Here is a 12,395-nt window from a genome sequence, read left to right as displayed (position 1 = left end):
TGTGTAAATGACTCAGGGCCCTTTTCTTTATGCATATTTTTACAGCATCACTTTGTATGAATATCCCTAAGGCAGTTTTTTAAACATTCATGTTCCTGATGTAAACTGTTTTTTTTAATGTATTGGTTTATTGGTTGCTGTTGTTTGCAGGCACACAACTTCCAAAAGCATTTTCAGATGTGTTTTTAATGGACCTTTGGCCCAAACAGCATTTAAAGTAAGCCAAATGAGACCCCACTTCCTTCTAGCCTTGAAAATGTTACTTAATCTGGTAACGAAATGTCTCCAAGCAGACAACCAAGTTTAGAGAGCACCAAGGTTTCCATCAAAGTCAGATGAGACTCAACATTGCAGCCTTAGACAAATATGTTGGTGCACACAATCCTCCTGTCTTTTCTGTCTCTAATACCCAGTGAGCTCTCGCAGAACCATCTATTCCAGCGGTTCCCAACCTTTTCTATACCCCGCACTCCTAGAACGCTTCTGATATATTCTCGCACCCCTTACAAAAGTTCGAAATAACAGCAGCGAATTATGCATATACACTATAATTTTGAAACTGCTAAACCCAAGTTTTTGCACTCCCTGGAATATTATCTTGCACCCCTAGGGGGTGCAAGCATCCCCGGTTGGGAACCCCTGATCTATTCAAATCCCTTTGCTTAGCTTCTATAAGACTCTCCTTGACCACTAGAGAGCACATTAAGCAAAATCCTACTGCAAAGTGAGACACTGCAATAAAACTCACATTTGATTATCTATTCTAAACTGTCTGGGGAATCCTGGGAGTTGAAGCCCACACCTCTTCAAGTTGCCAAGCAATATGGTTTATTTCATTCATTCATTCATTCATTCATCAATGTCATATAGCCACCCATCCTCCCTAAAGGGAACTCTTTGATGGCACTGCCTAAGGACCCAGCTGACTTCACATGTTACTACATCTGGGTTATAATAATTGGGAGGTCCACTAAATGGCAACAAAGAGATAAAGAAAAGGCCAACTGGTCATCTGGCAGGAGTCTGGATGTTTAAATCTCAGGTTACTACAGTAGTATCATCTTTATGTCCACTTTAGTTCAGGAGTGGCATGCTAAACTCAACTTTAACTGCTAAACTCCTTTAAACTCAACTTCACCACCTCATTCAAAACAATTCCACTGGATAAGACAAAGGGGTTATAAAATCCAAAAGAGACATTTAATCTAGTAGTTAAGGCATCAGGCTACAAACCAGGAAGGCATGAGTTTTAGGCACAAAGCCAGCTGGGTGACCTTGGGCCAGTCATTCTCTCTGAGCCTGAGGAAGAAGGCAATGGCAAACCACTTCTGAAAATCCTTGCCAAGAAAAGTCCAGGCTGTTGTCAGGAGTCAAGAGTGACTCAAGGGCACCAAAATATACAATATAATCCAGGAAAAATGGATTATTGACTTGACAAAAGTCTACGAGTGCATTTGAATGATTTTCTACAGGGTCACTTTGCAGGTTATCGCAACCCTTAAGGGGCAAAATGCCATCTGTGGCTTAAAGCAACTGGTTTCCACCTCTGAAACCAGTTTGGCTAGCTAATAAATCTCCTTGATTATTGAGCAAGGAAGTAAGAAAATCAGGGACTTCCCCAAATTGAGAAGACCACTCAAACATCTAGAGAATGGCTGCCTTGGCAATAGCAGAAGTGCACGCTGGGATCTGGATCTATGAAATAAAGCCTGGCAACACTTCTTGCTTCATAGTTTGAAGACGAGAGGCTTCTTTTAATTTTATCCACCTCCCAGCGATGAATGTTAGCAATGAGTAAACTTGTCCATTTGAATTTATTTCATTTTTTTCATTACTGCAAAGATGTCTGTATGTCATTGTAACTTCGAGAATGTCTTAACTTGTTTCTGTTGGGTTTTATGAATATTGAAGTAGAAAAGCAATATAGGAAATTAATATTATATGTAGGAACTGCAGCAAGATCACCGTATGTACAAAGACAGGAGAATAATGAAATACCCACAGTGGAAGATTAGATTATAAACTTTACAGAACTTGCAGAAATGGTGAAGCTAACCAGTTTAGTCAGGGGGAAAAACGATAAACACTTTTTCTGACAGACTAGAAACCTTATACACACTTTTTGCTGAAACAAGAAAAGACTGAATTGATGGTTTATAGATTTGGGGATTAAAAAGAATTAAACGGGGGGAATTTATAAAGTAAGATGAAGAAGTCCAGAGTCTCTTTGCAGAGTGAGATGAGCGGCATATAAATTTAATTGATTAATTGATAAATGAAAAGAGAAGGAGAGGAAAGAGTAAGATGGTCACTATTCAGTGGAAAGAAGGACAAAAATCATTTACTTTTTCTTATGTTTCCTTTGATTCTTCATATTTGCATTGTGTTTAAACATTCTAATAAATAAATAGAATGTTTGTCTTAACATTCACACTTCCCACATGTGAAGTTTTGCATGAATTCTGCCCAAGGTGCAGAGCTTTTGAAAACATCTTTCCCTAGTTTCATGTTTTAGGGTACATTAATTTTAGGCAGAATAGGAAGCATTCTTTTTTTTTTCATTCATACTTTCCAGACTCAAGTCCTTTAGTCCCACCGAGAAAACCTTTTCATATAAAAAGTGAATATGCATTTGCAACAGTAGCTCTTACCTTTTGAATGCACTTTTAATTGCTTGTTGTCTTGATGTTCTTAATTTGCCTAGGAACAACAAAAGTGGACAGAAGCTTTAATAAGTTATTTATTGAGCTGTTTTCCTGCTGCCTACCTTCCAACCCACCTTTAAAATACTTGTCTTCTTAATACTTTCCATAGCCCTTCCTTCCTTCCTTCCTTCCTTCCTTCCTTCCTTCCTTCCTTCCTTCCTTCCTTCTCCAGTTCTAATTCTAAACTAATCAAGGAGAGAGGCAACCTAGAACTAAGAAGAAATTTCCTGACAGAAAAATTAATCAGTGGAACAGCTTGCCTCCAGAAGTTGTGAATGCTGTAACACTGGAAGTTTTAAAGAAGAGATTGGACAACCATTTGTCTGAAATTGTACAGGGTTTTCTACCCTAGAAGAGGGTTGGACTAGAAGACCTCTAAGGTCCCTTCCAACTCTTCTATTCTATTCTATTCTATTCTATTCTATTCTATTCTATTCTATTCTATTCTATTCTATTCTATTCTACTATACTCTACTCTACTCCACTCCACTCCATTCGCTATTCTATTCTATTCTATTCTATTCTATTCTATTCTATTCTATTCTATTCTATTCTTATTAAGCAAGATTACTAATTCTTGCATTCTACCTTTGGCAACTGTGGTTATCAACTGGACCTCAATATACTATACTCTCCTTTCTATGTCCCCTTGGTTTGAAGAGCTTTTGTGCTAGGAACTCCAGGCATAATCCTTACAGAGGTTCCAACTATTAAGATTATGAGTCAAGCAAACCGATTCCTGCCTACTATATTGGACATCATTTCCTTCCAGCTTGGTTGGACTAGAAGACCTTCAAGGTCCTTTCCATCTCTGTTATTCTTAGTTCTATGTTCAAAGTGATCATTGGCAAGGGTTGTAGAAAATCAGAAATCAAAACACTGGGAAGGGGTGCTACGCTTATATCCGTCCTTTCATATCCATCTCTTTCCATTTCTGAGGTGAAAAATCGTCTAGGTTGCCCAACGGTAGGATAGGCAGCATATAAATGAGAGAGGGGGGGATAGATAGATAGATAGATAGATAGATAGATAGATAGATAGATAGATAGACAGACAGACAGACAGACAGACAGACAGCAGACAGACAGACAGACATCAGGGCATACTTTTATATTTCTATTATTTCTATGCCACTCAATTCCCAAAAGAGTCTGGGTGGCATACAATAACTCAGAAATGAAATCTGAAGAATTAAAAAGGAAAAACAAAAAAAAACAGAACTAAGCAAAAATCCCAAAGGGCAAAGGAGAAGAGGAAAAAACAAGGATAAACATACAGGCAACGTGACTGAAGCTGCTTCAAGTCAGAAGCAATGCTGTGATCTCGGCCTCTTCTTTTTAAGTTGGAGTTACTTCCGGAGGAGGGAGGGTGAGCAGGAGGGTTCGCGCTGACTTGATCCCACCGCAATGACAGCCTCTTCCCTTTTTTGAGGTTTCCTGCCTAGAGCTACTTCTTTTCCTGTTCTCTCACTCTTCAGACAGATGTCACCACTGCCCCTCTAGTCCCAACGCCTTGAGTCTTGGACCTTGATTCCCAACCAGAAAGTCTTCAGTGTCAACGGCATCCCCCAACTTGGGAACATCTAATATGGCTCAGTTAGGATTCCCAATCCTCCCCATTCTCCTGGGTTTGACCTGGCCTCAGTTGGGTGAGTTGGATCAACCATTTTTAGTCTCCTTCTCTATCTTGGCCTCCTTTGGATCTTGGGGTCCCATTTTTATCTCCTTTGACTTTCTGGTTTAAAAAGAATTCACCTTTTATTGACTACCCCTTGATGAATATAACATCTAGACATTTTCTCAGACTGTATTTTAAGAGGAAAAATGTGTTAAAGCACAAGGTCCTTCTCACTAGTCTTCTGGGGATGGTGGTGGCCTCCCAAAGCCACATCAGGAGATGGATTTAGGAATTCTTTCTTCCTCCTCCTCCTCCTCCTCCTCTTCTTCTTCTTCTTCTTCTTCTTCTTCTTCTTCTTCTTCTTCTTCTTCTTCTTCTTCTTCTTCTTCTTCTTCTTCTGTTGGCCCTTTTCTAGCTACAGCCTCTCAGATCATCTTTTTAAACCACAGTTTGTTATATCTCTGAAGGACTGATGGCTTCTCTAAAACCTATAATCTTATAGAACACTTTAAAAAACATTTTCAGGAAAAAGAAATATCTGAAAATGTTTTGGATGTCAAGACCAAGGAAATGCAACATGAGAATATGAATATAAAATGGTTTCTTGGGTCTGCTATTCTGTTCCGCTCTCAGTAGTGGACTTTGTATTCCTGTTCTATTATGTCAAAAATGTACAATCCTTCATATCTATTGCAAAGAATCTGATCTGGGGGAAAGGAGGGAAGGGCCAGCCCAGAAGTTGAGGCTTCTGCATGATATAATAGTCCTGTGATACATTCTCGGAGGAAATGCGTTATGGCTTATTTTGTATAACACTGCAGCTACAATCAGCTCAGCAAGTATAAATCCACCTCCCCTACATCTTTTATTTTAAACATTTAAAACACCATGTTTTTCTCTTACCCTTTCTCTTCTAAAACACGAGAGAACTGGGGGGAAGAGACATAAAATGGGAGATGGATACCCCCACCCCCAAGACATTCTACCCAGCGTCTTTGGGCCTGAAATATCACTGATGGCAGGGTGTTCCCTCACAAAATACCCGATTAAGCAATACCTGTATTTATACAACTGGCAAAGGTTGCATAATTTTAATCTTGGTTAAGTTTTTGCAGCCTAGTGTGCCATCCACTCACTTGGTCAATATATAACTCAACACATTGCGCAATCACAGAAAAGGTATTGATTTGGTAAGTGAGTTAATTATGCCGAGTGAAATGGAAGGTTTATACTAACAAGAGCAGCCAGCTCCAATGCTGATTGATGCAGCACAATCGACTCTCAACACTTCCAAAGGGAGTATTTCTTTTTCCCCTTCTTGAAAAAAAAACCTTGGAAAAATTAAACAATGTGGTCCTGCTCATTTTCACTAATGTAGAATCTTTACTTGGTTGACGTCTGTAGATTAAAGCAATGGGTAAAAGAAACAAAAATGAGCCAATTGTTTTTTGCCTCTCTGATGGCTTTACAAACCTAAAATTCACCCATAAATATTAACCCTCCATTATAGTCCCTCTCTGGATAATTGATGGTAGCAAAAAAATAATAATAATAGGCGGAGTGTGGCAGAATCTTTACTGACTAATAAATGGCAGATGCTTTCATGAGCTACAGTTCACGTCATCCAAGTAGCTAGATTGACGTAGGATTCAATTGGGGCGAAGTGGGAGCCATTGCTGAACTCACATAACATCCAAAAAATGAGACAATCTCAGAAGGCCTCCAACCCAATGATGTTTTAGCACATTACATTTGTTAATTGATTAGGTACTTGTAATTTATCTCACATGTAACTTCCATCTGCATAACCAGTGTGTCTCCCTTTCCTTTCTCCCAGCCTCACCACTGAAATCCTATATTGATCTAACTCACTGTTTTTCAGCCTTTAAGATGTGTGAACCTCAATTTCCAGAATTCCCCAGCTTGCTATATGTATAACATGCTGGCTGGGGAGTCCTGAGAGTTGAAACCCACACATCTTAAAGTTGCCGAGGTTGAGAAACACTAATCTAGTTTATGCATCAGATGAAGTGAGCTGCAACTCACAAAAACCGATGCCTTTGAATAAAATTTGCTTTCTGGTAGAAAAGGTGCTACAAGATGGCTGGAAGATCTGGAATCTTTTCCTATCAAAGTTGTCTCTGAGAGAAATGAATTGGGGAGGGGGCTTTTTAAAATGGTGCTGCAAACTAAATAACAGACATAGCCTCCACTTTATTTTTTCCACAGGAGCTGCTCAAGTTGCAAATGGTAAGAGCCATTTCACATCTCTGTTCATAAATAGTTGCCTAGCCTGTCAATGACGCAGAGTGAAAACAGGGAAGTGCCACAAAAATAAATGTGTCTTGGGAACACACTTTGCAAGTCTGGTGCCGTACAAAGGTTTTGAACTACGTGTCCCCTCCAAATGTTTGCTGCCTGGGAGTTTATTTATCAGACTTCTTTTTCATGGAGAAAAATCTATGTGGTCACTAGAAGTCAAACACTGACTTGATAGCACATAATAAATCAATCAGATTTATATCATACTGTTGTTTCAACAGCTGAAGATGGCATTGGCTGCTCTCATTTTTGACCCACAAGAGCAAATTTTGTGAAGTGGGTTGAGAGAGACAGAGGGAGGGAGGGAGGGAGGGAGGGAGGGAGGGAGAGAGAGGGGGGGTGCAAATCCTTGTGTAGCATTTGTCACGGCTTTACCATACTAGATCTGGAATTAAAATCCAGTCATATCCGTAAAGAATTATTTTGCAGAAAGATGATTTAGACAATGCAACTTGTCCTCTGGTATACAAATGCTGTTTAAAATTTTAGTGCTGCACCAATTTTTTCTCCACTTCTCTGCTGGAAAACTACTGATTTGTAATTAATATAGTCCGTAGGTATGCATTTCTTAAGTGTACACCCTATTCTCATGTAGATTTCTCTATAGCAGGGATGGCAAACCTTTTGGACTTAGCGTGTCAAAAAATTTGAAAATGCCTAACTTGATTCTGCTTGCATGTCACATACACACACACATACACTGTACAAAATAGAAACAATTCTCAACTCCGCAGACCTCAACTTCAACCCTAGTGCCAACATTGTCCCTCAGAAAGGCCACCTTGTGTCATTCTTCAAGGCATGTGAAATTTGGGGAATTGTATCTCCCTAATCTTCTTGAAGCAGCTCCAAAGAATGCTCTTCCACAGCCTCCAAAAACTGCACAAAAGCACACCCCATTCTCACGAGAGTTTTATAACTCTGGAAGGCTCAGAAGCTGCATGAGAACACACCTCATTCTCATACGGCCTTTGAAAATGGTGTGAGAAAGGGGTTGTGCTTTCAAGAAAAATTGTAGTCGAGGGTTGATGAATACCGGTGTGTCCCCCAAAACATTTTGGTGTGTCACCTTTGATATGCATATCATATCACTGTTCTAGTGACTTCTCCAGATTGTTGAACAAACCCAACATCTGCTTACTGTCAGCAATGGCATAGCATCTGGTGTTTTCCATCTAGTCTCCAAGTTCTGCATTCTATTGTAGTTATTTATAGATTCAGTCTGGTCCTTATTAAAGGCAGAATATGCAATTTGCAATTTCTTCATTCCTTGCTCTTAAACTGATAGGCCAATTGAAATGTATGGGTACAATGAAATTCACTCATTTTTGAATTTTTGCTGTGCTGCTGTCCTATTAATGGGGAAGCGTCCCTAATGATGAAACTCACATAGAAGAAAAATGCATTGTGTAGGGGAAAATAGCTTGCTGAAATGAAAACCTGAAAACCTGAAAAAGATAGCAAGATGTGGAGAATTGTGTACAAAGGTGCTTGTTTAACATGCAGCCAGTGTTATACTTTACCGATGCTTTATAATTCTATAAAAATGAAAGAATGCTCTCTCCTACATCCAATCTCTGGAATTATAAATAAAAATTACAAGCTGAAGGAAACAAGCTGAACTTTTAAAACTCCAATTTACCAATAGGCAAAGCAGCCGCAACTCGCTTTTCCTGTTTTTTGATTCCTGATCTTTGATTATAATAAATTAAAACTGAAAACTGTTTGTTCCCTGATCCAATTGTCTGTCCCTTTCCCCAAACCTGCTCCAACTATTCCAGGCTGCAAATGCAGGCAAAAAACAGAGTGAGTAGCAGGGCCTAACAGAAAATAGAAAATGTGAATATTGCTGCTAACTTTGCATCTGCCCTAAATTGGGGATGCTTCTGCAGAGAAAGTTACTTTGGCTTAATGGGAGGACCAGCCCAATGGAAGAGAATATCTGTAGCTGAGGAATGAACTATGGAATCCTTGGTGATTTCTGAGCTTGGTTGTTTGGCTGCAGACATTTCATTACCTGATTAGGTAACATCATCAGTGCACTAACAATGTTACCTGATCAGATAATAAAACATCTGCAAGCAAACAACTAAGCTCAGAGAACACTTAGGACTCCATGGTAGGACCAGATTCTAATTGCCAAGAAATTAGGACATGTGAAGCCCCATAAAGTATATCTCTATGCTTCTCACAATTCTATCCTTTTTAATCCCCAGATTGTGGTCATTGCTACAAGATTGATCCCGGCACCATTGCAGGAGTTGTGCTGGGAGATTTGTTCCTGACTTTGCTCATTGCTCTGGGAGTCTACTATGTGGTCAGCTGTATCTATAAACAGCAAGCCACCAGCAAAGGTGAGGAGGCAGATCCCATGTCCCCGGTGCACACTTTCCCCTTGGAAGAAATGTCAGTGCTTGATGGTGCATGGATCTAAGTGAAAGAGACGGGATGCCTGTGTGCCCACAGCAAATGGCTGTGTTGCTGAATGTGCACTTGGCAGAATAGATGGCATTTGATGGACTTGACCCTGACTGTTTAGCATACCATCTGTGCCAAGTACAATCTGCACACCCTCTCTAAGACAAGGTCATAGAACTGGCATTTTTCAAACTTGGCAACTTTAAGATGGGTGGACTTCAACTTCCAAAATTCCCCAGCTAGAGTGGCTGGGGGGGACTTCTAGGAGTCAGCTCACTCACCTTAAAGTTGCCAAGTTTGAAAAACACTATTCTAGATTGTAATGCAAGCCTGGTGCATTTGAAAAAAATGAAGAGCCTATGCTTTCTTTTTCTGATTTTTAGCAGACAAAAAGGAAGATAACAGGTTAAAAATCTTCTATATAGAGCAGTGGTTCTCAACCTTTTTAATGCCGTGACCCCCCACCGGTTGTAAGTTGAGGACTACTCAACTGGTGCAGCACCGTTTGCAGAATGGGACTTTTGGCGGGCTCAGCAGGGCAGAGACAGCCTGGACAATTCCTATTGGCTTTTGAAAGCTAATAGAATTAGACTCTATTCAAGAGAGTCTATTCTATTGGCTTTCAAAAGCCAATAGAATAAAAAGGAGTAGCACAGCTAAGGAAAAGGGGAAAAAAATGGCGGACTGCGTTGTTTGGCAACCCCCGTGAAATGGTCGTTCGACCCCAAATGGGGTCCCGACCCACAGGTTGAGAACCACTGATATAGAGAGGGCTATATCTGTAATCTATATTTGTATCTATATTTATTTATCTGTACTTCTCTCTCTCTCTGTGTCTATCTATCTATCTATCTATCTAACTATCTATCTAAAATATTATAAAAGAAGCATTAAAATGGAGGAAGGTAGTACAGGAACAAGCTAGAATTCTTCAGAAAATCACCTTTGTAAGGAAGTAAGTATATACAGAAATATGTGGTCATAAGAACCTCTTTTTATTTTTAAGCTCAAAGAAGGTCAGGTAACTTGGTCTGAAGATTCAAGTTGGGCAATCCTAGCTTGCAGCCGCAGCCTTTCAGTAAACCATTAACCACAGTTTCTGTGTCACATCCTTTCAGCATGAGAGAAAACAACCTCACTCCCTCCTCCTAACTCTCTTCAGATGGAATCTAAAAAATATCTTTCATATACTGATAGTCTTCTCTTTCTTCTTAGCAGACAAGGCTCAGCATGAATCTCCCTATGAGGTAAGTATAACATATAAGTACTATATTTACTTTTCTTCCTGAGGTCTTTCCTGTTGGGTGTAGAGTGACAGTTGCAGCTTTAGTACTAGTCTGGTAGGGGAAACAAGGAGAGGTTGACATCTAACATTGTATGCACACACACAATGTTGGCTTTACTATAAGAGGCCAGCTGCATTCACCCAGTTTGTGGGATAGCTTGTTGTGATACACCATCCATAATTTTGATAGGTTATTTTGAACAGAGCAGTTGTGCTTTGTCAAGCCAGGTTTAGAATTTAGTTGTGGGAACTGAGTCAGAGAGAGTACTATGTGATTTGTTGGGTTTTGACTTGACGTGAACCCAATCATGATGGTTTGTTAAATGTGTATCATTGATTCTCTGCTATCAAGTTGGTGTCAAGCAGGCATTCCCAATAAATAGGAATTTTATCATAAATTTGCTGGAAACTCTGAGAATTTAGTTCCGGTACCTGTCAATGTTACTAAGAAGGGGAATGCAGCTAATTCGTAAATAGGTCTTTTATCATCTCTTGGCTAAATAGAACTTTTATACATTCTCAAATAATCTATATTCTGAAGAGTATAGATTTTGGAGCAATATAACAGGAAAGTAAGTGGTTGAAGTTATACCTGATTTGCAGATTTCCTGAAGACATTTGGTCAGACTCAAAAGAAAATTTTGGACTAGTTACTAATTTATCAGAGCTTAAGGTTCTTTGGGAAAAGCCAATGATAATATATATATATATCCTCTTTCCCTGCAGGAACTTCAAGGGCAGCGAATGGATATATACAGTGACTTGAAAAATCCAGGTCCCCGAATTTCTTACAGATAACCTTCCTCCACTTCCTTGACCTTCCAACATTAAATAAGAAATTCCGAGATTGAAGTCATTTTCAGCAGATCAGCTCCACTACTGTGTGCAAGCTTTCCACTGTGAACTTCTACCTGATGACTTTCCCTATATAGTATCTTGCATTTCAATCAACATTTAGTCTATTTTCAAAGCTATTGTTGTCTCCCACTACCCCCCTATTTGCTATTGTTTTAATACATGGGTATCTAGGGTCGCTTGGGCAATGAAAGTGGCTTAGAAATTGAACAGATAAGTAAATTAAAATAGACACATTCAGGACAATATTACCTGAATCACCATCCGTTCTACTCATTGGTGGTCATACTGTTGAAAGAGTTCTTCAGGAAGTGTGAACTCACTGTTCTCCAAACAGAGACATTATTTCTGCCCAGAGTCGCCTTAAAGGGGAGATGAACGGCATAAAAAATTAATAAATAAATAATAAAAAAATTTCAAAGTAGACAGATTCTGGTATAGCAATCCAGGTCATGTGTCATCAGACGCACAGACCTAACTGAATCTGTGTTGCCCCCATAACCATATATACAAAAAAGGCTGCCTAGAAGATTATGGATATCTATTTATTAGATTTTTTTTTCATGGAGGTCCTCTCGGTACCCCCCCCCCTTTTTTTGTGCTCAAAAATAAAAGGTTCGAATTCAGACGCAGCTGCCTTTAAATCAATGGACATTACATGAATTGAAATTAATAGGGTCTTAAAACCTGATGAATTTGATTTCAATGAAGTTCATTCAATTCACTTCCAATCCAATAATTTGCACTATTTTTCAAGGTGTGGTCCTCTGGAAAGCCCATCTCAACCTTAAATGCATGGTAGTTATGGAAGATGTGTAAATTGCTTTTACTAGAGCTATTTGTTTATTAACTTCTTCTAGTAGACACTGAGTTTCAGGGAGAGGCATTTCCCATAACCTTCTTTTAATCAGAAAGCGCAGTGTTTCTCAACCTTGACAATTTTAAGGCATGTGGACTTCAACTCCCAGAATTCCACAGCCAGCATTGGAATTCTGAGAGTTGAAGTCCACATGCCTTAAAATTGTCAAGGTTGAGAAACACTGGGCTAAAGAGTCAACCTTGGACTGCCAGCATTGCAAGCAGTTGTTCTATCACTGTCTTCCAACTGGGGAAAGAGAACATCACTCTAAAACAACCTTTCCCACTTAGAGGACTGGCAGAGGGGGAGAGAGGGGGTTCCATGCGAGTGGTGG

At 39.5% G+C, this 12,395-nt stretch overlaps 1 protein-coding gene across 2 annotated transcripts; it reads left to right on the top strand.

Annotated features, from left to right (window-relative positions):
* Positions 1–4,105: 4,105 nt before the first annotated feature.
* Positions 4,106–12,192, top strand: LOC120300150 (transmembrane immune signaling adaptor TYROBP). 2 transcript variants are annotated; one of them, XM_039325767.1, is made up of 5 exons: positions 4,106–4,353; positions 6,552–6,572; positions 8,861–8,998; positions 10,278–10,309; positions 11,074–12,192. In XM_039325767.1, exons 1-5 carry the CDS (start codon positions 4,293–4,295, stop codon positions 11,143–11,145), a joined length of 324 nt encoding a protein of 107 aa, XP_039181701.1. In that variant the 5' UTR covers positions 4,106–4,292; the 3' UTR covers positions 11,146–12,192. The 2 variants fall into 2 exon arrangements, with proteins under 2 accessions (XP_039181701.1, XP_039181702.1); XM_039325768.1 differs by having other exon boundaries at positions 4,107–4,353; positions 10,281–10,309.
* The last annotated feature ends 203 nt before the right edge of the window (positions 12,193–12,395 follow it).

This window comes from Crotalus tigris, unplaced genomic scaffold (genome assembly GCF_016545835.1).
Source record: "Crotalus tigris isolate CLP2741 ecotype Arizona unplaced genomic scaffold, ASM1654583v1 scf7180000024338.4412243, whole genome shotgun sequence".
Lineage (NCBI taxonomy): Eukaryota > Metazoa > Chordata > Lepidosauria > Squamata > Viperidae > Crotalus > Crotalus tigris.
Note: the sequence above shows the minus strand (reverse complement) of the source record. Positions and strands in the feature narration are given on the sequence as shown.